The sequence below is a fragment of the Dipteris shenzhenensis genome, chromosome 16, assembly GCF_047967505.1.
Source record: "Dipteris shenzhenensis isolate YYH24624 ecotype China chromosome 16, Dip_SZ_1.0, whole genome shotgun sequence".
In the NCBI taxonomy this organism is placed as follows: domain Eukaryota; kingdom Viridiplantae; phylum Streptophyta; class Polypodiopsida; order Gleicheniales; family Dipteridaceae; genus Dipteris; species Dipteris shenzhenensis.
The window spans coordinates 5493169-5518186 of NC_141611.1; the positions used below are offsets into that span (position 1 = coordinate 5493169).

At 43.8% G+C, this 25018-nt stretch overlaps 1 protein-coding gene across 2 annotated transcripts in view; it reads right to left on the bottom strand.

The window, feature by feature from the left end:
* LOC147892453 (Zincin-like metalloproteases family protein) overlaps positions 1-25018 on the bottom strand; it is a 159135-nt gene that overhangs the window by 26311 nt on the left and 107806 nt on the right. The window contains exons 16-17 of one of the 2 annotated variants that reach the window (XR_015542351.1): positions 9365-9530; positions 8844-8905 (exon numbers count right to left, since the gene is read on the bottom strand). Coding sequence is in view for 1 of the 2 variants with exons in the window: in XM_087387413.1 (XP_087243539.1) it covers positions 9365-9530 (166 nt within the window). In the remaining variant the exon portion in view is untranslated. The remainder of the gene's footprint in view (positions 1-8843; positions 8906-9364; positions 9531-25018) is intronic. The other variant, XM_087387413.1, reaches the window with a different exon arrangement.

The following is a 25018-nucleotide window of genomic DNA, read 5'->3' on the forward strand; positions in this document are numbered from 1 at the left end:
GGCAATGCATCAACCATGGAAAACTTCTGAAGTGTCATCAAGCTGTTGTAATGCATGTGGCCATATCTGGCATGCCATAATTCTGCATTCTGCATGGCAGCTGTAGGGGTAGAAACTGCAAGAGCATGGGCTGTTCTTTTCTAAAAAATATCAAGCTGAAAAAGCCCACGCAGCAGAGTACCAGATAACCTTAAGGCATAGTCATCTTCCCTGTCTCGGACAGCACATTTGTCATCCTCAAAGATGACCTGAAATCCACCTCTCTTAAGAGTGGACACTGAAAGGAGATTTTTGGTTATGCCAGGCACATATAAGACATCTGAAAGTCTGAAAATTGAGCCATCAATGGCAGTGAGCTCAACATCTCCTGTGCCACGTACTGAATATGATGAGTTGTTGGCACAAGTGACTTTCTTATCAACGGGAGGTGGATGCAAAGAAGTAAAAAGACACTTCCTAGAAGTGATGTGCTTGGATGCACCGCTGTCAAAATACCAAGTGTTCAATGTTTCATTGACACTGAAAGCAGATGCATCTGTAGAAGAGTCATAGCTGCAAGTAAAAAATGCATATGTATCATAACTGCAAGTGGCTGTACTATCCCGAGCATCTGGAACAGCCAACCTAGAATCTGAAATGCAAGATAAAAAGGCATAATCCTGTCCAACCAAGTTGGCTGCAGCATCCCCACTGTCAGATGCATGAGGAGCTGAATCTGAAACAGCCATACCTGAGCTGTTTTTCTTTTCTTTTGCAAGCCTTTTCCTGCACTCTGCTATGTGATGACCTGGCTTTTTGCAGTAGTGACGAAAACCCTTCTTCTTGGGCTTACTTGCATCATTTTTAGCCTTTTGTGAAGGCTGTCCTGACCCACTAGAAGGCTGATTTACTGATGTCTTTGCCTGTCCCTTTGTTTTTTATTTAAATTTTGAGAGCATGGCTTGTTCACCTGCACGTGAGGCCAAATTTTTCCTGGTTTGCTCTTCCTGAAGCAGAAGTCCTATCAACTCATGAAAAGTGAGAGGATTTGCACCCCCCCTCAATGATAAGTTCAGCGAGGTATGAAAGCTGAGATAAGACTCGGGAAGAGAATTCAGAGTAGTTGTAATCATCTCTGAATCAGGAATAATTTCATCTATGTTTAACAATTGCTCTCTGAGATCCTGTAGCTTTGTGAGGTGGACTGACATGGAGTCACCCTCTTCCATATGTGTATTACTCAACTCTCTTTTCAAGAAAGATACCCTTGCATCATTCCGAGCTGCATACATGCTTTCCAAAATATCCCACGCTGCCCTGGAGGTCTTACACAACCGGATATGCGGAATGATAAATCTTTTCACTGAAAGAGAGATGCATGACAAAGCTAAGGCATCCCGTGAATCCCATCTCTTCTGCTCTGGAGTAGTGACTGTAGCTGCACCAACAACTTGTCCTGCAGCTGCACCCTGTGCACGACCTCTTCCACCTCCTTGCTGGGGAGGGGTAGCAGGTGCAATATCTGCTGGTCGGATCTCACCCCCATTGACATAATCCCATAAATTGCGAGAAATCAGAATATTGCGTACAATGAAACTCCAGAGGGAGTAGTTGGTACCATCCAACTTGTCTTCCTGTGAAAGACCACCGAACTGGAAGTCATTCTGATTTTAATGGGCCATATTTGAGAAAGAGATTGAAGCAGATACAAAACTGAATTCCCTTACTGGGAATGAAATGCACAACTCCCAAAAAACACAGCCAAGCACGGGCTGTAAATGCAACTTAGATTTCTGTACTTGCACTGTCAGAAATCTGTCCAAGCATCAAAAACTCTCAAGAATCTGCCAAAAGTGCTGCAGAACACTCCAAGAAAGGCAGTATGAACTGAATACTCCAAAAATTGCTCTCCCAACACAAAAGCCCCAAAATAGGCCTAAAATTGCAACCGGAAAGGGGCAAATTGAACAGAAGCCCCAAATGTTGCAAGAATTGCGCTCTGTCTGCAGAAGCCCCAAATTTTACTGCAAAATTGCAGTGTAATCACAAAATCCCCAAATTTCTTCAAGAAATTGTACTGCAGAACTGAAAGCCCCAAATTTCAGACAAAATCTGCAATTTTTGCTCTGATACCAAATGTGAGGAGATGGTGAGTGAGAGAGAGCAAGAGAGAGTGAGAGCTGGAAGCTTGGAAGCTGAAAGCTGAGTTGCAATAGAAGAGTGTAAGAGTACAACTCAATGAGAGAAAGATAAGGTTTTGTCCTAGTGACAAAACCTTAGTAGTCACTAACCATAGTTAGTGAACTAACTGCAGTTAGGGGGAAAAACCTCTTAAAGAGGGAAAAGTGCCCCTAACTAGCTTATTAATATTACATTGGTCACTGCTGAATTATATCTATAATTCTAACAGCCAGGTCATCCTTTTCATTTTCCCTGGGTCTAAACTCATGAGCTTTAGGCCATAAGCTCTGGACAAACTCGTCCACCTTTTGAGTCTCTCTGATCTCGGTCATTAGAGCACTCTCTAATACCGTGAAACTCATATTGTGCATAATGTGAGACAACGCATCAGCAGTCTTATTATCTTTTCCTCTTCGGTACCGAATCGTTAAATTAAACTCCTGCATGAGCTCTGCCCACCTAGCTTGGCGGCCCCTCAAGTCAGGCTGTTTACAAAAATGTTTCAGAGTATCATGATCCACATCCACATAAAACTCTGAACCATACAAATAATGCCTCCAGGTTTTCAAAGCATGGATAACAGCATATAACTCCAATTCATGAGTTGGCCAATTCCTTTGAGAGGGAGAAAGCTTCTTGCTTTCAAAGGCTACTGGCCTTCCCTCTTGAAGGAGAACTGCTCCTACCGCAATGCCACTTGCATTGGTTTTCAGGAACAACAGTTTCTGGGGATCAACTATTTTTAACACCGGTCCTGTGACCACAGCTTGTTTTATGGTGTTAAAACATTCTTGTTGATTCTGTCCCCAAATAAAAGGTACTTTATCTGAGGTCTCAGTCAATGGCGATACTATTTCAGAATATCCTTTGATATGCCTTCTATAAAATTGGACAAATTCCAAGAATGATCGCAAGGTGGTCACACTCTGAGGGATTGGCCAAGTTAGTATCGCAGCCACTTTCTTCGGATCCATTTCTACCCCCTGTGGAGTAATTATGAATCCTAAATATTCAAGCCTAACCATACACAGTATAGTTTTCTTTTTATTTACATAAAGACTGGCTTTCCTCAAAGTACTGAACACTATTCTCAAGTGTTCACGATGCTCAGTAAAACTTTTACTGAACACTAGAATATCGTCAATAAAATGTACTACAAACTTTCCGATATACGGACGTAGTAAATCGTTCATAAGCATGACGAATGTCGCTGGAGCATTGGTAAGTCCAAAGGGCATTACCAAAAACTCATAATGACCAAACCTGCTTCTGAAAGCGGTTTTATGCACATCCTCGGCTCTAATCCGGATTTGATGGTAGCCACACTTAAGATCTATCTTGCTGAAAATCACGGCTTCATGTAATGCATCTAACAAATCATCAATCCGAGCCATCGGATACCTGTGCTTAACAGTGATATTATTCAATGCTCTGTAATCTATACAAAGGCGAAACATATCATCCTTTTTCTTCTTTAATATCACTGGCGAAGCAAAAGGTGAGAAACTTGGTTGAATCTGCCCCAACTTGAGGTATTCTTTCAGTTGTCTACACACCTCCGCCTCTTCAATAAAGCTCATTCTATAGGGAGGTCTATTTACAGGTTCTGCCCCCGGGATCAGTTCAATCTTATGCTGAACTTTCCGCTCTGGAGATAACCCATAAGGTAGTTCATCCCTAAAACATTCAGAGAACTTCTCTGATATCTCTTTAGCCAACTCGGGCATTTTCCCATCTTGGGTAGCCTCAGTGCTAGTCGACGCATCATCAATCGACTCTAACGATGCTATATACAGACACAGAAACTCTTTCGGAGTCTTCCGAATTTCCATGGCTGAAATCAATGGTCCTCGAGGTAAATCCTTTTCACCTCGTAAAACATATTCTACCCCGTTCATCTTGAATTGGTAAATATGCTTTTTCCAATCAATGGCTAGATTTTTCCAAAAATGCCAAGCCATGCCTAGGGCTATATCTGCGTGAGCAAGTCTGGTCAGTTCAAAGTCCAGCTTCTCAACATAGTCCTGAATTCGAAGTTCCAACTGGGTAACCCTTTGGTCACATACTTTAGTTCAACTTCCGTCCGCCATCCTGACCGTATAAGCATAGTCAGATGGACTAGTTTTCAACTTGAGCCTCTTAATAAGCTTCGAGTTGATTACATTGTGTGTTGACGCTGAGTCAAACAACACAATCACATCATGACTGGCTACTTGCCCTTTCATTTTAATCAACTCGGGCTCATCGAAAACCGTATACCCGGTTGCTGCGGGCTTTGAAAGGATGTTATCAGGTGCACCGCTTACTAACTTAGTAACAGACACACTTAACAACACAGGTACTAACCTCTGAAAAGGTCCCGCCAATTGCATCTGCATATGTTCCGCATTGGGACTCTCCTGCATTTCCGCGTCGCATTCAGATATTATCATATTGGCCGTGCGACGGTCTTTATTCAGTGGACAATCTTTCCACTGATGTCGCTGAAGGCAGCCGAAGCACAATCCTTCTTTTCTAGCTTTCTCTTTTTGTTCAGGGGTCAACAAGGACTTTGACCAAGCCCGGGCTGCCATTGGAGTTATTTTCCTTTTCACCCCAACGGTGGTACTTGTTTTTGCTGGTCCCTCAACCGGCTTTACCTGCTTGGTTTGGCCACTTGGCTGGGAGACACTTGTCTTTGAAGTCCATTTCCTCTGAAATCCCCCTTTTCTTGGGTACTCATACTGAGTCCCTGCCTGCACAAATCCACTAGATCTGCCTCTGGCATCCTCATAGTTCAGGGCTACTGCAATAGATTCATCTAATGTAGTCACATATTTAGCCCGAACTTCCATTTTAATCTTGTCGTTCAGTCCATAGATATAGTCTTTCAACTGAACCGACATAGGGAGAGGGTCTGTTATCTTCATAACACATTCCCTGAACTTGTCAGTGTACTCTGCCACCGACAGATTCCTCTGACGAAGGTTTCTATAAGCATCCCAAGCTCGGGACTCTTCGTCAGGTGGAAGAAAGTGTTTCTTAAATTCAGCTTTAAACCCTTCCCGGGTGGTAGGGGCAACCTAATCTTTCTGTTGCTTTATCCACCATCTATCCGCTGCCTCAATAAACAGGTGAGTGGCCTCACGGATTTTCTTTAGATCAGATCTGATTTCACAAATGGCGAAGGCTTCTTCCCACTTTGTGTAACCAAACCTCGATCACATCAGAACTGTGCTCGGTCATCCGACCAGCGTACTTCTCCGGTCTATAGTTGGCAATATTAGGCACCTTGACCTTCGCACGCTCTGATGAGTGTATATTGGGCTCTGGCTCTGCTAGAGCTTTGCCCTTATCAATTCTAGATGGCCTAGCCGACAAGGCTTGCACCATCTCCCTAATCTCATTCTGACCAGCGTTCACTTGAAGCTGCCGGTTCATGATTTGCTGTAAAGCATCTTCTAATACTGAAATCCTACCCACCAGAGTAGGTGTTGTGTGATGGGACATTTGTTGTGTAGAGCGTGCTTTAGATTCACTAGGATTCACCTTGGAATCTTGTCCCTCTGCTTCCATAGTTTCAAAAGGAAAAATAGTTTTTTTTTTTTTTTTGGGATTCCCCTTTTTTTATACAAGAATAATAAACTTGCAACCTCCGCTGTACATGATTAAATCGCCTGCAACTGGAAACTAAAATCTGATATGGAAGAAAAGAAATTTTGCTCCTTGGAGTAATTCGTCGAAGACGGCGCTGAGACCCAGAAATCACTCGTCCTGTTGAACCTTGTTACGCTGGTTTTGGAGCACAGGTACAAGTCACGGTGCTTCGAGGTCTTCCGACCTGTGTAAAACGGGAATGTCTATTTTTTTTCGTGTGCTGTTACGCAGGTTATCATCCCGCTCCACTCCACACAGGCGCACATCACCGCTCAGCATATCCGCACGTTGTCGGACCACCAGGGAGGTCCAAGCCCTGCGACTCGTTCACTTGGAGAATACCGCCAGCATGCCCTGCTATTTTCCCCCTCGTCAAACCTGCACTCCAAGCCTCTCGTTCGTTATCAAGCGAACGCTCACTGAAGGTCTCCCGCACAACGAATTCAGCCAACACGCTGTTCGTCGTCACGGGCAACAACCCTTCCAATTCGTCACATGTCACGAGCAGCCGATTATCACGCATTCCTTGCACCCCATCGCTTCAAATCACGCTACACTTCACGCTCTCTTCTCATCCCGTTCGTCCAGCCTTTGATCTCTACCATAAGCTCTGATACCAAAATGACACGGACTTCTTCCATATCTCTCTCCTTGGCTTCATCAATCACGGGCGATGGCATCAGGTATATCCACCCAGCCTATTTCGTGAATCGCATGTTTCTTAAGATACATAATTTTTCTCTCATGCCTATCCACAAACCCACATCTCCCTAGATGGTTCCCTCTGCCACATGTCCTCATTTTAGACCTTTTTACTTGGTACACCAATTACCCCTCTCTTGGGGCACAATTTAGAACATTTGCCCCTTGGCATTATTACACATTTAGGTGCACCTAGGCCTTAGCACTCAGAACCACCTAGTCAATGCCATTACACCCTCACCTAGGACCTTGGCAGTTACTTCTCTTGACCATTTTATTTACACACATTAAATATTACAGAAGTCGGTCATCTAAGAGAAAATGCCCACCGATCTTTCTGAGGTCATGCTATCTCGGCTAGAGCATAACAATTGCCCTTCAAAAAGGTGGCTGCCTTTCGGACTTTGGAGGATTCTGTGAAGTGTCCACCTGAGTAGGCAGCATCAAACTGTTGCACGAATGTCAAAGTCTTCAATCTATCCTGCATCCCATTGAAAGTCTGAAACTTGACAGTTGCCCCTCCCTCCTTGTAATCTTTCAATTTGCCTTTAGGGGTGAGGTATGTCACGAGGATACTCGGCTCTCACCCGAGCGACCTAGGTTCAAGTCCCAGCAACGGAACCACTGTAACCGGCCTTCGATAAATAAAAGAACAGTGATCTTCTTCTACTCAGTCATAAACTTTATAAATAGCCACAATGCGAGCTTCAGTCACTTAAATCACTTAGCACAACTTAGAAACAAGCTTCAACAACAACAAAGGTGAGGCTAGAATGCCCCTGCTCAATGAAAATAGTACACAGTGCACCCACTGGCCCCAAATGCCTTGGCGCCCCTTATGGTATTTATTTAATGCTTCTAAATGGAAATGCTTTACAACAAGGGTTCAACCTTGCACTGTTCCTCTCTGCAAATCCTCTACTTGTCTTCAAGGCATCTAATCCAAGTGCACCACTAGAATTCCCACTGGCAAGGCATACTCAGGCATTCGCTTCTGATCTGACACAACTTAGAGGCATTCAGGTATCCAAACCACTGGCAAACTGAGCTCAAGGCAGCCTCAAGGCTATCACATGCATCCACACTATCCTTAGGCCTTCCACAGGATCACCCTGGCCTTTGGGTGCTTACTAGAACCTGTTGGAGTCCTAAAAGGACTGCACACAGCACGCATGCACTACAAAAAGCTGCAAAGCAAGAAAGAACAAGGAAAAACCCTGGAACCAACTCCCGCTGTCTGTGGCAGAGCAGCGAGCTCCTTCCTCGCACCTATCCTTTGTCCAAGCTCCCCGCAGGATGCAAGTGTCTTCCAGCAATCAGGAGAAGAGAGAAGTGAAGGTAGAGAGCGGAGGGTGAACAAGAAAGAGCTGTAGAGGAAAGATGGTTCATAGATCTGCCCCGAAATGATTGCCTCGGGATCTGTGCCTGAGTCCTAAGAGAAGGTGCCAAAAGCAACAGGGAAAGTTCCTCCTGCAGCCTGCATTGGTCCAAAACAGCTCTAGAACAGCTCCAGAAGCCACCACGCAGCCAAAAACATGTGCACAAAGGTCCAGCACAGCAAAAAACAACCCCGGGCACTTGCTAGAGGCAACTGAACACGTCTATACAGATTCCGTACAGCCGTACGGACGCCCGTATAGTCCGTACGAGAATTTTCTGAAAGTCCAAAAATGAGTTCTAGCACTTCTTAGAAGTGCGTACTAGCCTTGGAACAGTCAAAACAGTGTTAAAACGGCTGAAAACAGGCTTGAAACAGCTCAAACAGCTCAAAAACTGCACAAGAACAACTGAAAAACGTCCTACACCTCTGGAAGAGTGAGGGGAGAGAGATGGAAGGTGGGGGAAGGGCATGCATACACATGCTTGACAAATGGCACCTCCTCCTTGCCATTTGCCCCTTCATTAAAGTCCTAACCCCCATACCAAGGACAACGTTGGTTGTCCTTGGGCCCAACTTTTAGACCCCTCTTTTAAAGCCTTTGCCTTGCCCCTAGGACCTAGTGGTGCACCTAGACTTTGCCCTTAGGAACTTCTAGGAAGTGTGCACTTCCTCTAGCCAGTCCCTCACGGCCAAACCATTACAACACTTAACCATAGTTAACCCCGGGTTAAGCGTAGGTTGAGTTACGAAGATACTTTACATCACTTTTCATGTCCTCTTTTCACGTCCTCGTGACACACCAGCTACAAAGAACAGTTGCCTGAGTATGCAATGTGCATGTAAGATAGTTCTTGCACTCACCATCATCAAGGTCACAACACTTTTGACAGCTCATTCAAATTGATACCTAGCTTACTTGGCACTCACCACTGACTTTTGACTATAATTCAAACACAAGGTTTACCTTTGTTAATGTATCCATATTGTTCATGAAGATCAGCATTGCATGGCAGCCACTTCAAGACCCTGTACTAATTCACAAAAAACCTAGAAGATCAGACCAATTTCCTCTGTTCATGGGCATGTGTTTTCTGGAAAAATCAGTTGCTGTTTTGAGTCACTTTAAGCCCTAGAAGAACAGCAGTAACAATTCACTAAAACCCTCAAATCAACACATATAAAATGCATGAGTTGTGAACTACAACATTTATAGTTGTCTATGACTGCTAATCAGCACATGACCTCATCCAAATTATGTTCAAAATTTTCACACGGATCATATCATCGAGGCTAGCTCCCTAGAAGTAAACTGTTGGATAAAACAAATCAGAAGATGTGAACAGGGATATAGCTGCTTATCCAATACGCACAACTAACATAGTTCAAACAGCAAAAACAATTTCAAACTCAATTAGAGGCCATTTGATTACATTGAATGAGGAACATGTTCTCTTTGAAGAATGAAAGGCGTTGGTTAAAACATACCAGCACCATATGTCACCAAGTGGTTGAACCTTGTCTGCCAGTAAGTCCCTTCTACATGTTTCCAGCTTGAATGTTGATGCTTCAAAAAAGCAATCACAGAAGTGCTGTCCTCCGCGGGCATAGGTTGCTCTCCAAAAAAACTTTGATCAATCATGGCATATAAAACCTAAAAGCAATAATGAACCCCATCAAAAGGACATATTGGCAAGTCCAATTCTAAAGGTTTTTTTATTTTCTTTTGAAGAATAAATTTGTGATTAATGCTGGGCCAAGAATGTCTAGGACAAATTTCAGCCTCCCTAATTTGATATAACCCTCTCTCATGTTTACATTGTGCCCTTTCTACTTACAAAAGCCCCAGAGGGTTTCTCCAATCCACTTCATTACTTCTCATCCTGTCTCTACCTTTACTACCCATTGTATAGCATTCAAAAGCCCTCGAGGGTTTTGTGAAGTTAGAGAACACACAACGTTGGAGAAAGTTTGAGAAACTGAAATGAAACCCACATAATTTAAAAAATACAAAGAAATGGTGGGTTTGGTAGGAAACTCTAAACCATATAACTAGATTAAGTCCTAGAGTGACACGTTGCATGGTGCCACATGTCCAACGTAAAAATGCATTATTACTGTATCCTCTTCGGGACCTTAGACTCCATTGATCTGGAGTCAGATTCAATCTGAACTAATTTACAATACAAGCCATAAAGACAATCCATGATGTGCATAAGCCCAATGATCCCCCCATAACACAAAATAATTGGAGTATGACTTGATTCTGACAGATTGCTCATCATGCATTATCGATCCCCCTCTGAAGAAACACGTTATTGTGCATACCAAGGAGATGCCCGCATAGGAAACTTTTATTCTTTGGTAGAGGCTTGGTGAATATATCTATTAAAAAGTCCTTGGTAGAACAATACATCATCTGAACTTGCTGAAATTTCCACCATCTCATGGATAACATGATATCGAATATTGATGTGCTCAGTCCTAGCATGATCCGCATGATTTTTTGCCAAAGCAATGTATGATTGGTTGTTACAACCGATAGGTACGAACCCTCCTGTTCTATGCCAATAGAACCAAGTCCTCTTTGAAGCCAATCGCTTCATACTGCTGCATTTGCTACCATATACTCAGGCCTTAGTGGAAGATTATATTTGCTTCTTGCTCACCCATGAGATACTTCCAGTACTGAGTGAAAACGTGTAGCCTTGCTACCTGCCAAATAACTATCGCAAAACCATTAAAGATGTAGAATTTTGAACTGCCCCTAAAAGATCCCAAACTGCTTAGTACCTTTGATGTACCTGAGGATCATTTTGGCTGTCCACCAATGGATAGCTTTCAGATGTGCCATATACTAACTGACACAATTAACGGCATAAGATATGTTAAGCCTGGTGGTCATTTGATAATCAAGCTGCCCACTGGCATCCACATCTCGCATCTCCATGGACGTTGAAGTTGGTTGTTGTCCTGCATTTGAAAATTTTCCAACAAGCCTTTATAATACTTTGTTTGACTTGCAAAAATATCATGTGTGTGCCACTATTTTGGTACGCCCAAGAAGTACTTCAGCTACCCCAAATCTGGCATTTCAAATTCTTTGCATCGTGCTGGTTTAAGCTGCTCTATGAGTGTTTGGTCATTGCTCTATAAGTGTTTGGTCATGGCCTGTAATGATAAGATCCTCCACATAGAGAATGACAAGTATGAGGCTGTCATTATTCTATAGTACAAAGAGATTGGGGGCCGAAGTGGCCTTTTTCATGTCAAACCTTTTGAAGAAGGCATCTATCTTCATGTGCCACAACTTGGGTTCTTGCTTAAGCCCATAAAGTGACTTGTGCAGCTTGCAAACTATTTGCTGTACAAAGCTAGTTGGCTGATCCATATAGACCTCCTCATCCAAAATCATAAAGACATCCATCTTCCATAGAGGTCATGAGAAATGTAGCATGGAAAGCATTGTTCGCACTACGGTAGACTTTTCTTCCATAGAGAGTCATGAGAAATGCTACCACGGAAATTTCAGCGAATAACTCAAGCATAGATTGGGGGAGCTACAGTGCTCCTGCTCAATTACAAGGACACAGATTGGCCCCAAACCCTATTGGGATAAGTGTGATCAAGGGCTTGCTCTATGGTGCATGTGTGCATCTAGGGGGTCACATGTGTGTTGTAAAGGCACATCAAGTGCTATGATGTGTCTAGTGTGTGACCTAAGTGATGATGTAAGCCAAAGGCCCCCACATGGGAGGTTCCTTTGATTTAGGCCAGTCCCACTGATGTAGGGACTGATTCCCACTGATGTAGGGGCTGATTGCCACTTATGTAGGGAAGGTACTACCTTCTTTCCCTTTCTATAAGAGAGAGTTCTCTCTCTCACAATCTATAATAGAGAACTACATTTTGGTTTCATTGTGTTCTCACTCCTCTTCCAAGATGCATCTATTCTATCCTACGAGATTCTACACTTGGTATCAGAGCTTTAGGTTCTAGATCTAGCCTAGCCTAGCATTAGATGCTCTCTCTAGCATAAACTACTAGTTTTTTCAAAGCTTCTTCATCTTCTCCATTTTCCTCTTTCTTCCCCAAATCTGTGAGAGCTCAGTTCTCCCATTATATGCAACCATTGCTCAAACCCTTTGAGCTGTAGACTCCTCGTGTACAGGCGACCTTCCAGCTGCAAGCAATTAGAGAGATTTCTTCTGTACGCGCAACGCCAACACGAAGACTGCTCGCCGATCTATCGTGTAATGCCGCCTCTGTGCTTACCCATTTGCGAATTCCTCTGAGCTCAAGTTGGACGACACTACAGGTAAGCTGCTGATGAAATTTGAGCCCGTTTGGTCAAGAATTGGAGGAGAAAACACGAAAAGACCAGTCGACCTTTCCAAGCTTGGCTATGGTGACCTGGCGCAACATTGCGCTCTTCCTTGGTGGAGGACCTTCTCCGGTATAAGGCCTTTCTTCTTGCATAAAAATCCCCTTGAATAGAGCTATGAGCTATGAGAATTGCACCCTCCAAGTTCAGGCCTCTGTTTTGGACAGTTTTGACAATGTTATGAGTTTGATGCTACATTAGATGCTACTTTAGCATTTCTGATGTTTTAAAGTGTTGAATAGCATCAGTACAACTGTGGCTACAACTTTCCTTTAAGTTGCTATACCTGGATTTGCTTGCAATACTTTCATTTAGCCACCTCTATGAAGCATGCAAGTTGAAGCATCATTTCCATTATGATTTGTAGTATGGAATTTGGTTACAAGTCTTTCCTACACTAAATGCTTGTACTTTGAAGTTTTTCAACTCTTTCTAGCCTTGTAAAAGAGTAGACACTGCCCATTTTGGGTTAGACCCTCTCATGGCTACCTTTTTGAATATGGATAAGTTCAATGGTAAAGGCTTTCACACATGGCAGATGAAAGTTAAGTTTGCATTGATGAGGGAAAATCTCTGAGGGCTTGTCAAACCTGCTTCAACTTCTTCTTCAACAGCCTCTAATGCTGGAGAATCCTCAGTTCCTACACGCCCGGCACGAGATCCTGCTAGAGAGGAGAAAGCCTATGGCATTATTGCTCTTGGCTTAGGAGATGACTATATTCATCACATTTCTGATTTGGAGTCTCCTTCTGAAGCTTGGCAGAAGCTTGATATTATTTTTGGTGCTAGCTCTCACATCTCAAAATTGTTACTTAAGATTGCTTTCTTTGAATTGAAGATGGCTAGTGGCACTCCCTTGGCTGCCCATGTCAATCACATGCGGAGTCTCATGACTCAACTTGCTTCTATCAACTCTCCAATCACTACAGATGATGCAATGGCAGTATTGCTCAAAAGTATGCCTAAAGATTATGATCATGTTGTTACCACTTTGAAAAATCTTCCTAATCCTACTCTTGAAGGTCTTATTACTGCTCTTCAAGAAGAAGAAAGGCACATGGAACTCCGGAGAGGCAATGACATAGCCTATGCTATAAAAACTCAAAAGGGCAAGTTTTCAAGACTAATCACCTCTCAAAAGATTGCTTCAAGATCAATCCTTGCAAACATTGTGGCAAAAACAATCACCATGAAAAGTATTGTAAAGCCAAAAAGGAAGCAACTACAAAGCCAGAAACTGCCAATTTACTTTCAGTTGATGTGCCTCCACAAGATGAGGCCTCCTATGAAGACTATGCTTTTTAAGCACTTTGTCTTTTGAATTTTTGTTTATCATCACTTGGTCAAATTTTGAGGTTCTCTGCCTGGAGTAGTACTCCAAAAAGAATATCATATGCTATGTCTTTTGTAAATCACCTCTGGTCACCATATGATGTAGACCATGTGATACGTGTTTTGTCTATCCCATTTCTGTGAACCTCACACCCTTGGAAACCCTTGCTAGCATGAGATCCTAGCCATAGATTTATCCTTGACCACCATGAGATGGCATGAGAAACTATGAGACTAGATGTATCCTTGACACTGCAAGAGGCAACCCCTTGAGGGGGGGTATGTTGGGATAAGTGTGATCAAGGGCTTGCTCTATGGTGCATGTGTGCATCTAGGGGAGTCACATGTGTGTTGTAAAGGCACATCAAGTGCTATGATGTGTCTAGTGTGTGACCTAAGTGATGATGTCAGCCAAAGGCCCCCACATGGGAGGTTCCTTTGATTTAGGCCAGTCCCACTGATGTAGGGACTGATTCCCACTGATGTAGGGGCTGATTGCCACTTATGTAGGAAAGGTACTACCTTCTCCCCCTTTCTATAAGAGAGAGTTCTCTCTCTCACAATCTATAATAGAGAACTACATTTTGGTTTCATTGTGCTCTCACTCCTCTTCCAAGTTGCATCTATTCTATCCCACGGGATTCTACAAACCCTTCGCGCCACTTTCGGTATTTCTTTACTAATTGGAGAGATCAGCAAAAAGATTACATAATGAGTTCAAACTCACTTGCATTCAGTGCTCTTCCCACTCTTAGTATAGGCATCGGAATCCCAAACATTAGCCCTGTTGTGGGCCCCGCTCTCACACCCCAATGACAATGGACATCCATCTCAGTGCAAACAGCAGCATAAAAACTTGGGAGCTGTTGCTAGTAGCCCATACAACTTGGGAGCTGTTGCTAGTAGCCCACACAGGGTCACACAACTCCTCAAACTACCACAATTGTCCACCACTAACTCACAGGAGTACCCAAACAATGGGTGAAAGCATAGTTAGCCTGCCACAAGCCTTGGAATCATGAATGCGCTCTGCAAGCATCCATAGTGAGTCACCCTTGCCCCCATGTCTCTCCAAAAACAATTCACAGCTGAAGGCAATCACAATGAGACCTCTTTGATCTCTTCACCAGCCCAGAGCTCAGCCAAGCTCATTCATGAGCTAATGTATACCCGTTTGGAAGCACACTTTCCATCTTGCCTCACAAGTAGCTGTCCGAGCAGCCAAGAATCACCTGCATAGCACTTGTTTACTTGACCAGCATCAAAGGGGGATTGCAACGGGAAAAAGGCTAGCCACTGAGAAGGCTTCTCGTGACAAGAGCTCTAATGAGACCAGCCAAGCTCCCATTCCTACGTTAGCCTTCTCTCTCAGTGCCCCTTTCGGTATTTCTTTTTTAATTGGAGAGATCAGCAAAAAGATTACACAATGATTTCAAACTCACTTCCATCACTGCTCTTCCCACTCTCAATAGGCATCAGAATCCCAAACATTAGCCCTCCTAGTGACAATGGACATCCATGTCAGTGCAAACACCAGCATAAAAACTAGGGAGCTGTTGCTAGTAGCCCACACGGGGCCACACAACTCCTCAGACTGCCACAATTGTCCACCCCTGACTCACAGGAGTACCCAAACAATGGGTGAAAGCATAGTTAGCCTGACCACAAGCCTTGAAAGCATGAATGCGCTCTGCAAGAATCCACAGTTAATCACCCTTGCCCACAAGTCCCTCCAAGGCAATCACAATGAGACCTCTTTGATCTCTTCACCAGCCCAAAGCTCAGCAAAGCTCATTCATGAGCTAATGCATACCCGTTTGGAAGCACACTTTCCATCTTGCCTCACAAGTAGCTATCCGAGCAGCATCGAAAGGGGATTGCAACGGGAAAAAGGCTAGCCACTGAGAAGGCTTCTCGTGACAAGAGCTCTAATGAGACCAGCCAAGCTCCAAGTCCTACGTTAGCCATCTCTCAGCCGTACGTACATTGACCGTACAACTAGTCCGTACACAGGCCATTCCTTAGCCGACCATACACACAGCCTGTTTGTAGCAGTCCGTACACAGGCATTGTACTTGCCGTCCCGTACGCTGGCATTGTACTAGCAGTCCCATATGCTGGCGTCCGTACTACCCGTACGCACATTCCGTACCAACAGTCGTACCAGGCTGTACCAACAGGGATCAAAGGATCCGTACAGCCGTACAACAATATTAATGAGCACTCCATACAGCTGTACAACAATAATGATACATGCATCAATCGTTTGTAGGCTCCAATTCTTCGTCGGATCCCGTTCCCACTTGTGACGCTTTTCTTGCCTAGACTCTTCTAAGGTCTTCCTTGCTAACTGCATTCTTGCATGGGCATGCCAAGTGGCAGCCCATGTTTTAAAAAATTCCCCAAGTCCTAAGTAATCAAACCAATGACCAACTTTAAAGCTCATTTGCCCCTTGCCCCTTCTAGTGGGACCAAACCAATGGGTAACTTAAGTCCTAAGGATATTTTGCCCCCTCTTTGGACCTAATCACCAATTCACCCCCAAGGGCCAAGGCATTAATCCCCCTTGGTCCTGCCTACATGTAAGTGCAAAACTCACGCCCTCGTGACATACCCTCTCTTGAAACATGGCAAGCAACCTCGATTGCATCTGGATGTTACAAGGATATGCAGTAACTGAAACACATGTGAATATACCATCATGAAAGCATGAATTATCATTTGAGACAGCATATATGATCATTCAGAACCTAGGATAGCAATCCATATAAACTGTCTCATAGTGACTAGTACATTGATCTTAGAAGTCCCAAGGAAGATATACTATCAACAAGCATGTTAAGGGGATTTTAGGCACCACACTTAGGACAAACATAGAGTAAGACTCTGGTCTTGGTCAAAGGTCCTAGCACTAGTGGAGTAGTGGAATAGTGGAAGGAAGTTACAACAGTCATGGGTTGTGGGTTATCTTGGAGATTGTGGACATGGATATCTTATTGGGACTTGTATCTTTTCCGGGAGATGGCCTCTTTTTCCAGCACGCAAGCAATGCAATGGTGCTTCCCCCTTCTCCTCCCTCTTCCATGACTCAATGGTTTCTCTATGTTGTAGCAAGCTACAACACCTTGCCGATCCTGCTGTATGTCCAGTTCTCTGCTGGATTGTGGCTTTCATGGTTGCGAGGAACGGGCCTGGAGCATGGTTGAAAAGAAGGGAAGATTGTTGTTGTGGTGCAACTCAAAATGAAAGACCATTGCTCCTAAAGAATGAAGACTGGAGTTCTTCAATACTGAGTTTGTGAGGATTGATGCTGCCCATGGATGAGGCAACCTATGAAGGAGAAAGCATGCACGACAAGCAAGCCCAAAGAAGCATGAAAAAGCCTCAGCATCCATCTCTTCAAAGGTAGTATTCCATCCTTTGAACCAGCCCACGGAGAGGCATCTATCCATTGATGTTCTCAGATCTCTTGTTCTGAGAATCACAAAAAATGTGTCTCATCATCATCTCTCAAGTTGCAAGAGAGAGTTGAGGGCTAAAAGCAAAGGAGTCCATTTAAAAATCTGCACAGAGGAGCTCAAGAATGGCATGTTCACCAACAAGCAACGGCAGAAGTAGCGCAATGGCAAGCATGGCTCCTCCCGGGAGCATTCCTTTAATCCCTGCCTACTTAGCCAGTCCTGTACAAAAAGTTTGTAGGTACCCGTATGCTGTGACGAAGAAAAATGATGACAGTTTGTGGAGCAAGAAATTGACGGCTTGCCAAGAGAAAAACCGAAGTCAGTTGGGTCAGTTGGGTCATCGCCTATCACATTGACACAACTGAAGAGAGATATGATGCCTGATAGAAAAAGTTTCAGGATTGTTGATGATCTGCCAATTGTAAGTCACACCTATACACTTCACTTGCAGAGCCTTTAGCAAGATCTCTTTTCTCTTTTGCAATGGATTTCCTCTGCCTGGGATTTCAGAATTTGGGCTTGTAGTAACTATTGGTCTTCCTGCACACGATTCTTCTTGGCATTTGCACACGATTCTCCTTCGAGAGAACTAAAGAAGACACATGAGAAATGCCCCTGCACAAAAGCAACCAAAGACCAGGAGGAGAAAGCCAATGGCTTGTGAAAAACCTGCACTGCAAAGAAACAAGCACGTTGCTGCCAAGAATTGAGGTTGGAAGCATGAAGCACAAAGCATTCTATTCCGGCATCCAAACAAGCAAGCAAGCAAGCAATGGAATGAAAAAGTGCGCTTTTGTTTCCAGCAAAGGTCTGTGTGGTTTATGGTGATGGTGAATCTGCACTCTGGTGTCACGCAAGAAGATGATGGCAATCCGACAGAATTCAGACTGTTTTCTGAGGTAGAAAACTGAGAGTGAAGGTCACTACTGCAGCAATTGTTCAAGGTTTTTCTCAACCTCAATATTTTCTGATTTTTGGTGGAATGGGGAAGAAAAAATGCTGTATTTGTTTGCAAAAGGATCATAGGACTTCCACATGTTCATATTTGAGCAAACCATGTCGAAAAGGGGATCAATGCAAAATTTTACAGCATGGCTGTCCAAAAAGAGTGCAACAAACAGCAACTACTAATCAGCCTGGTAGGAGATAGGGGTGGTCCTGGACAATGCTTTCTGGCTGCCATGAATTTTCATCCTCATGGAGTTCCCGCCACTTGATAAGATACTCTCTGTAGACCTTGTTGCGGAGTACATGGTCTCTGAAACCCACGATGCGCTCTGGAACATAGAGGATGTGGCCCTCCTCATCCATAGGTGGCAACTCAGGAAGAACATGGACATGCTGTCCCACATGTGGTTTCAGCAAAGACACATGCAAAACATCATGGACCTTGGAGGTATTGTGTAGCTCCAACTGATATGCTACCTCTCCAACCTTGCGGATGATCCTGTAAGGACCGTAATGAGAGGGGAAGACAAGAGAAAAGGGAGCAAGAGAGAGTGAGAGTGACACAATAGTGCAGGTGTGAAGTGATGAGTGAGCCACACCACAAACTCACTTATGTTTTATTAGGATTAGGTTTACCCTATGACTGTCTTAAGACAGTCATAGGTGTCCTAACTTTAATTCTTTAATATAAGGGTAGGCAATGTGCCTTTACCCCAACAACCTCCCACCTAAAGGCCAATGTGCCTAAAGGGGAGAAAAGAATAAAAATACAGCAATATACAGTTACTGTATACAAGACCATAAAGTAAGAATGGTCTCATCCTAATCCCATGATGTGGCGGCAATGTGCAAACCGCTCTGTAGGCAAGCTCTTAGTGAGCAAATCTGCAGGATTATCATCAGTATGGACTTTCACAAGCTCTAGACGCTTGTCTTCCAGTACCTCCCTGATGAAATGATATTTCACCTCTATGTGCTTGGTCTTCTGATGAAAGACCGGATTCTTTGCCAACATGATAGCACTCTGACTATCACAATGCAGAACTGGCATATCTCCTGTAATGCCCAAATCTCCCACCAGCCGAGTAAGCCATATTGCTTCCTTGCAAGCCTCAGTGGCTGCAACATATTCAGCTTCTGTGGTTGATAGTGCAACGCATTTCTGCAACCGAGACACCCATGATATAGCACCTCCTGCAAATGTAAAAATATAACCGGTAGTAGACTTCCGGTTATCTGCATTCCCTGCATAGTCTGAATCTGTAAAACCATGCACCAATACATCCTGCCTACCATAGCATATGCACAAGTCTTTGGTACCTTTGAGATACCTCAAGACACCTTTCACTGCTTCCCAATGCCGCTTGCCTGGATTTGCCATGTACCTGCTGATGACTCCCACCGCAAAAGCAATATCCGGACGAGTGGCAACCATGGCATACATCAAAGATCCAACTGCAGATGCATACGGAACCTTGGCCATTTCAGCCTTATCATCATGTGATCTGGGGCTGTCCTTACTGCTGAGTTTTAAATGTGGAGGCAACGGGGTACTAATGGACTTCCCCCCTTCCATTTTAAACCTCTGCAGTACTTTGTCAATGTACTCTTTCTGTGACAGAAATAAAAGTCCCTTGGACCTGTCACGAGTAATACGCATGCCAAGAATATGATTGGCATCACCCAAGTCTTTCATGTCAAAAGACTTATGCAGTTGTTTCTGCAAAGCACTAATCTCATGCTGAGATTTACTGGCAATAAGCATGTCATCCACATATAGAATGAGTAGCATCAAACTGCCATCCTTTGCCCGTTTGGTGTACAAGCAATGATCGGTCTCACACCTATGATACCCTTGGGACTGCATGAATGCATCAAACTTCTTGTACCATTCTCTTGGCGCCTGCTTGAGTCCATACAAGCTCCTTTTGAGCTTACACACAAGCTGCTCTTTTCCTTTAACAGCATATCCCTCTGGCTGACTCATATAGATCTCATCATGGAGATCTCCGTGAAGAAAAGCTGTCTTCACATCCATCTGACATAAATCCATGTCAGCATGAGCAACAAGAGCCAACACTGCTCTCAAAGTAGTCATCTTAACTACAGGGGAAAAGATCTCATCAAAGTCAATGCCTTTCTCCTGCTTAAATCCCTTGGCAACCAATCTGGCCTTATACCTCGGTAAAGCATTTGAATCCACTTTGACTTTGTAAACCCACTTACATGGCAAAACTTTTCTGCCTGCAGGTAACTGCACCAAGTCCCATGTATCATTCTGAAGTAGAGAGTCCATTTCTGACTGCATGGCTTTTTCCCACTTCTTTTTCTCTGTTCTTCCCATAGCTTCCTTGAAGCTGGAAGGCTCACCACAATCTGTCAGCATGATAAAATCAGCCACATTATTGGCTCCTGGAACAAACCTGGCAGGAGGCCGTTGTGCACGGGTGCTCCTCCTAACAAACTGTTCCGGATTAGGCTGCTGTCCAGCCTGTTCTTCATGCATAACAGGTGGCTGTACCACCGTAGCTGGCTGTTCTACAGCCCCATCTTTTGGCACATCCAGTGGTGCATTATTGGCAAAATTTTGTGGCTGATTTTCAGCCTGTATACCCTCTTGAACAGGGTGATCTGCAGCAGCCTGCTGCTGTATATAAATAGGCATTCTTTGCTGTCCAACATCATCATAAATAACCCGCCTGTATTCCACAGGTTGCACGGGTTCCTTGTGTACACAATCTTCTTTAAAGATGACATCATTGCTGCGTATAACTTTCCGTTTAACGGGATCCCATAATCTGTACCCCATTTCACCTTCATCACCATATCCCATAAAGATGCATCTGATAGACTTTGGATCCAGTTTGGTGCGTAGATCTTTGCGTACATGAGCAAAGCACTCGCAGCCAAATACCCGTAAGTGCTTATATGAGGGTGGCTTGCCAGACCACACCTCCTCTGGCACTTTCAACTCCAAAGCCTTATTTGGTGACCTGTTAATAATGTGAACTGCTGTTTGCACGGCTTCTGCCCAAAAGCCATGGGGTAATGCAGCATAAGACAACATACATCGAACCTTCTCCTGAATAGTTCGATTCATCCGCTCACTTGCACCATTTTGAGATGCATTATGAGGGGCTGTGAGTTCCTGTTTGATGCCCTTAGCTTGGCAAAACTGCACAAAAGCATGTGACACATACTCACCCCCATTATCGGATCTGAGGCATTTCAGCCTACGACCTGTCCGATTTTCAACCTGAGCGACAAACCTCTTGAAAACATCTAGGGCATCTCCCTTATGCTTCAAGAAATAGACCCACACCTTACGTGTGGCATCATCAATGAAAGTAATAAAATATTTGGCACCCCCTAGTGATAACTGTGGCATCTCACACAAATCAGTGTGCACTAGATCAAGTGGTGCTCTATTCTGGGGAGTTCTCCTTTTATGAGGAGTCACAGAATGTTTGCCAAAAATACAATGATCACAAGTAGGCAAATCTGAAAATGAGAGAGACGGCAGATAACCCAAACGTGACAGTTCTTTCATTCCTTTAACAGACATGTGTCCCAACCGGCTATGCCACAATGAAACCTTTGGCAGCTCGGTTATGGCAACAACATGATTACCCACACTGGAAACATAAAGAGGGTACAAGGTATCACTCTTAAAACCCTCAGCCACTACTGTCTGGCCAGCAGTAATCACCCATTTGGAATCCCCAAATGTGGTGTGGTAACCACTGTCATCTAATAAGCCAGTGCTAATCAGATTTTTCTTGATTTCCGGCACATGGCGAACACCATCAAGCATAAATGACTGTCCATCAGGAAATACTATCTGTATACTGCCAATCCCTGCAATCTGACATGCATAGTTGTTCCCAAGATGAACAACTCCATGAGTACCTGTGTAGGAAGTAAACCACTCCCTGTGAGGTGTAACATGAAAAGAGGCACCTGAATCCAAGAGCCAGGTGTGCATGTCATGGCCATCAATAACCAAAGCATGTGCTATTACAACAGAAGAGCATAAAACATCATGTATGTCACTGTCACTGTCCTCTGCTGCAACATTCACTGCATCCAATTCAACTAGCGTGGCCTTGCCTTTGCCTTTGCTTGCATTTCCTGCATCCTGTGATTCAGCCTTCTTGGCTTTCTGATCCCGTATGAACTTGAAGCACTTCGACTTCACATGTCCCTTCTTGCCACAATAAAAGCATTCAATGTCCTTTTTGCCACGGGACTGACTGCGGGATTTGGACTTACTAGCAGATTTCCCCTTCTGCTGAGTCCTGCCTCTATCCTGTACCTGCAAAGCATTTGAAGACTTGCTGCCCGCATTATTCTTCCTGCTCATCTCCTCCATAAGAAGAGAGCTCTCTACATCAGCATACAAAAGAGTAATATTTGAATTAGACAGGGTGGTCTTGAAAGTGTCCCAACTCTCAGGGAGGGTACACAACAAGAAAGTGGCCTTGAACTCCTCATCAAGATTCAACCCCTGTGCAATCAGCTGTGTAAAGATAGCATTGAACTCACTCAAGTGTGAGGTCATAGCTGTACCTTCCTTCATGCGAAGATCGACCAGCTTCTTCAGCCAATAAACCTTACTGGCTGAGCTCTTTTGGGCATACAATTCCTCTAGTCTCTGCCATAGACCATAAGAGGTCTTTTCAGCCTGTACATTGAACACAAGAGTGTCTGAAATAGTGAGCATGATAGCTGCCCTCGCGGACAAATCAAGCTCTTCCCAATCATCAGCTGCCATATCAGATGGCTTGACACCCTTTACCCTTATGGGCTTAGCAATCTTCTTTAACAGAAGAACATTCAAGCACTGTTCTGCCCATAATGCATAGTTATGTGCTCCTTCCAGTTTCTTTATGTTCAGAATTGAAGAATCACCTCCTCCTGATGCCATATCAGATGAGGAAAGTACCTGACTCCCTGGAAGTAAAAAGACTGAATAATAAAGTTCTGATTTCTCAGAAAAAGTCTGCTCTATTCAAGAGCCAGTAGCACTCTCAAAAAGTGCTGTTTTTACTGTCAGTAAAATCTGCAGCAAAACAGTAAATGTCCCTGCAAGTACTGTACCTTCTGACAAACTGTTCTGAGCTCAAAGAGGCATAAAAAACAGTAATTTCAGACTGCTGCTGCTGCTCAACAAGAGCTTAACAGTGCATAATTATCTGACAAAACCACTCAGACTGCTGTAAACACTGCTGTACTGACTGTACTGACTGTACTGATCACTTCTCCCACCTCAGATGAGGTATGTCACTGTCTCAAATTGCAGAAGACACTCCAAAAAAAAATGACTCTTCAGCCTGTCACACAAAACCTGCAACAGGAAATGGGATAAATCCCAAGCAATCACCCTTATGCCAAGGGGAGAAAATGCATCTGAAGATCTCTGTTGGTAACCCAAGTGCAATCAAACAAAGTCTGGGCAAAAGCCCCTTGATCTGACACCTGAATCAAGTGAAGAACACCTCAACACTGAGGTAGCAAGCAATATGAAAATCTCTCTGACTCTTGTACCTGACAATGTGCAAAGCATAGACTGCCTCTGTGTACTCAGTAACAACACAAACCACAAAGTACAAACACCCAGAAGAAAATCTTTTGAGCACTGTCAACGATACCAGTTGAGAGGGGAAGACAAGAGAAAAGGGAGCAAGAGAGAGTGAGAGTGACACAATAGTGCAGGTGTGAAGTGATGAGTGAGCCACACCACAAACTCACTTATGTTTTATTAGGATTAGGTTTACCCTATGACTGTCTTAAGACAGTCATAGGTGTCCTAACTTTAATTCTTTAATATAAGGGTAGGCAATGTGCCTTTACCCCAACACGTAATACCTATAAGCAAGCTTTGTGTTGGTATTACCTCATCACAGTTCTTATGGAGACGCAAATGCACATAATCTCGCTCTTTGAAAGACAAATATCTCCTGCGTTCATCTGCATATTTCTTCTTCTTGGCTTGAGCATCCTGCATATTCTTTTTTGCCAATGTGTCCCAGAAAGTGAATCTAAGGCATAAGGAATTCACTCTTCTTTGCATTTACAATCAGACTATGCTTGCTGAGTTCTCCAAATACTATTGCCAGCAGATGCTTCTTGTGCTCTACCTCATCTTTTGAGTACACTATCATATCATCGAAGAAAGTGCCCACAAAAGACCTATGCTCATGGAAGATTCTGTCCGTCGTCCGATTAAAAGTGGCAGGAGCATTCGTAAGCACAAATGGCATAACCAAGAACTCCAATAATCCAAAGTTGGTCCTGAAGGCTGTCTTGGACACATCCTCTAGGTGAATGCGTATCTGGTGATACCCACTCTTGAGATCCATGCAACTGAAAATGGTTGACCCTTCCAATCGATCCAAGATATCATCTATTCTTGGAATAGGAAATCTATTTTTTATGGTTATCTTGTTCTTTGCACGATAGGCAATGCACATTCTCCAAGAACCATCACACTTTTGCACTAACAGAACTGGTGAACAATAAGGGAAAGAGCTAGGCTGAATCAACCCCTTCTCTAAAAGATCCTTCACTTGGCTCATGATTTCTTCTTGCTGAGCTGCACTCAGCCTATATGGTGCCTGTTTGGTGGACTACTGCCTAGCACTATATCAATTGCATGATCCTCATGCCTCTCAGGTGGAAGTTCACCTAGCAAAACTCTCCAAACTGATTAGGAAAATCTGTCTGCTCTTTATCTAGCTTGAAGATTACAAATTGTAGGTCGTCAAACTTAGTATCCTTTGCAAAAACTAAATATGCAGAAATATCATGTTTCGTTACTGAGCATATAGCTGAAGCAAATACAAGGACGAACTCTCCCTTAAGTTTGACATCCAACACAAATTTCTTCCCTCTAAGCTCGAGGGAGATCTTCTGATTGTACGTATCCACCAAAGCATCAACTCTGTGACACCAAGGCATACCTAGCAAAACATCACAGCCCTCAAGAGGCATTAAATAAAATTCCCTGCTGTCCAG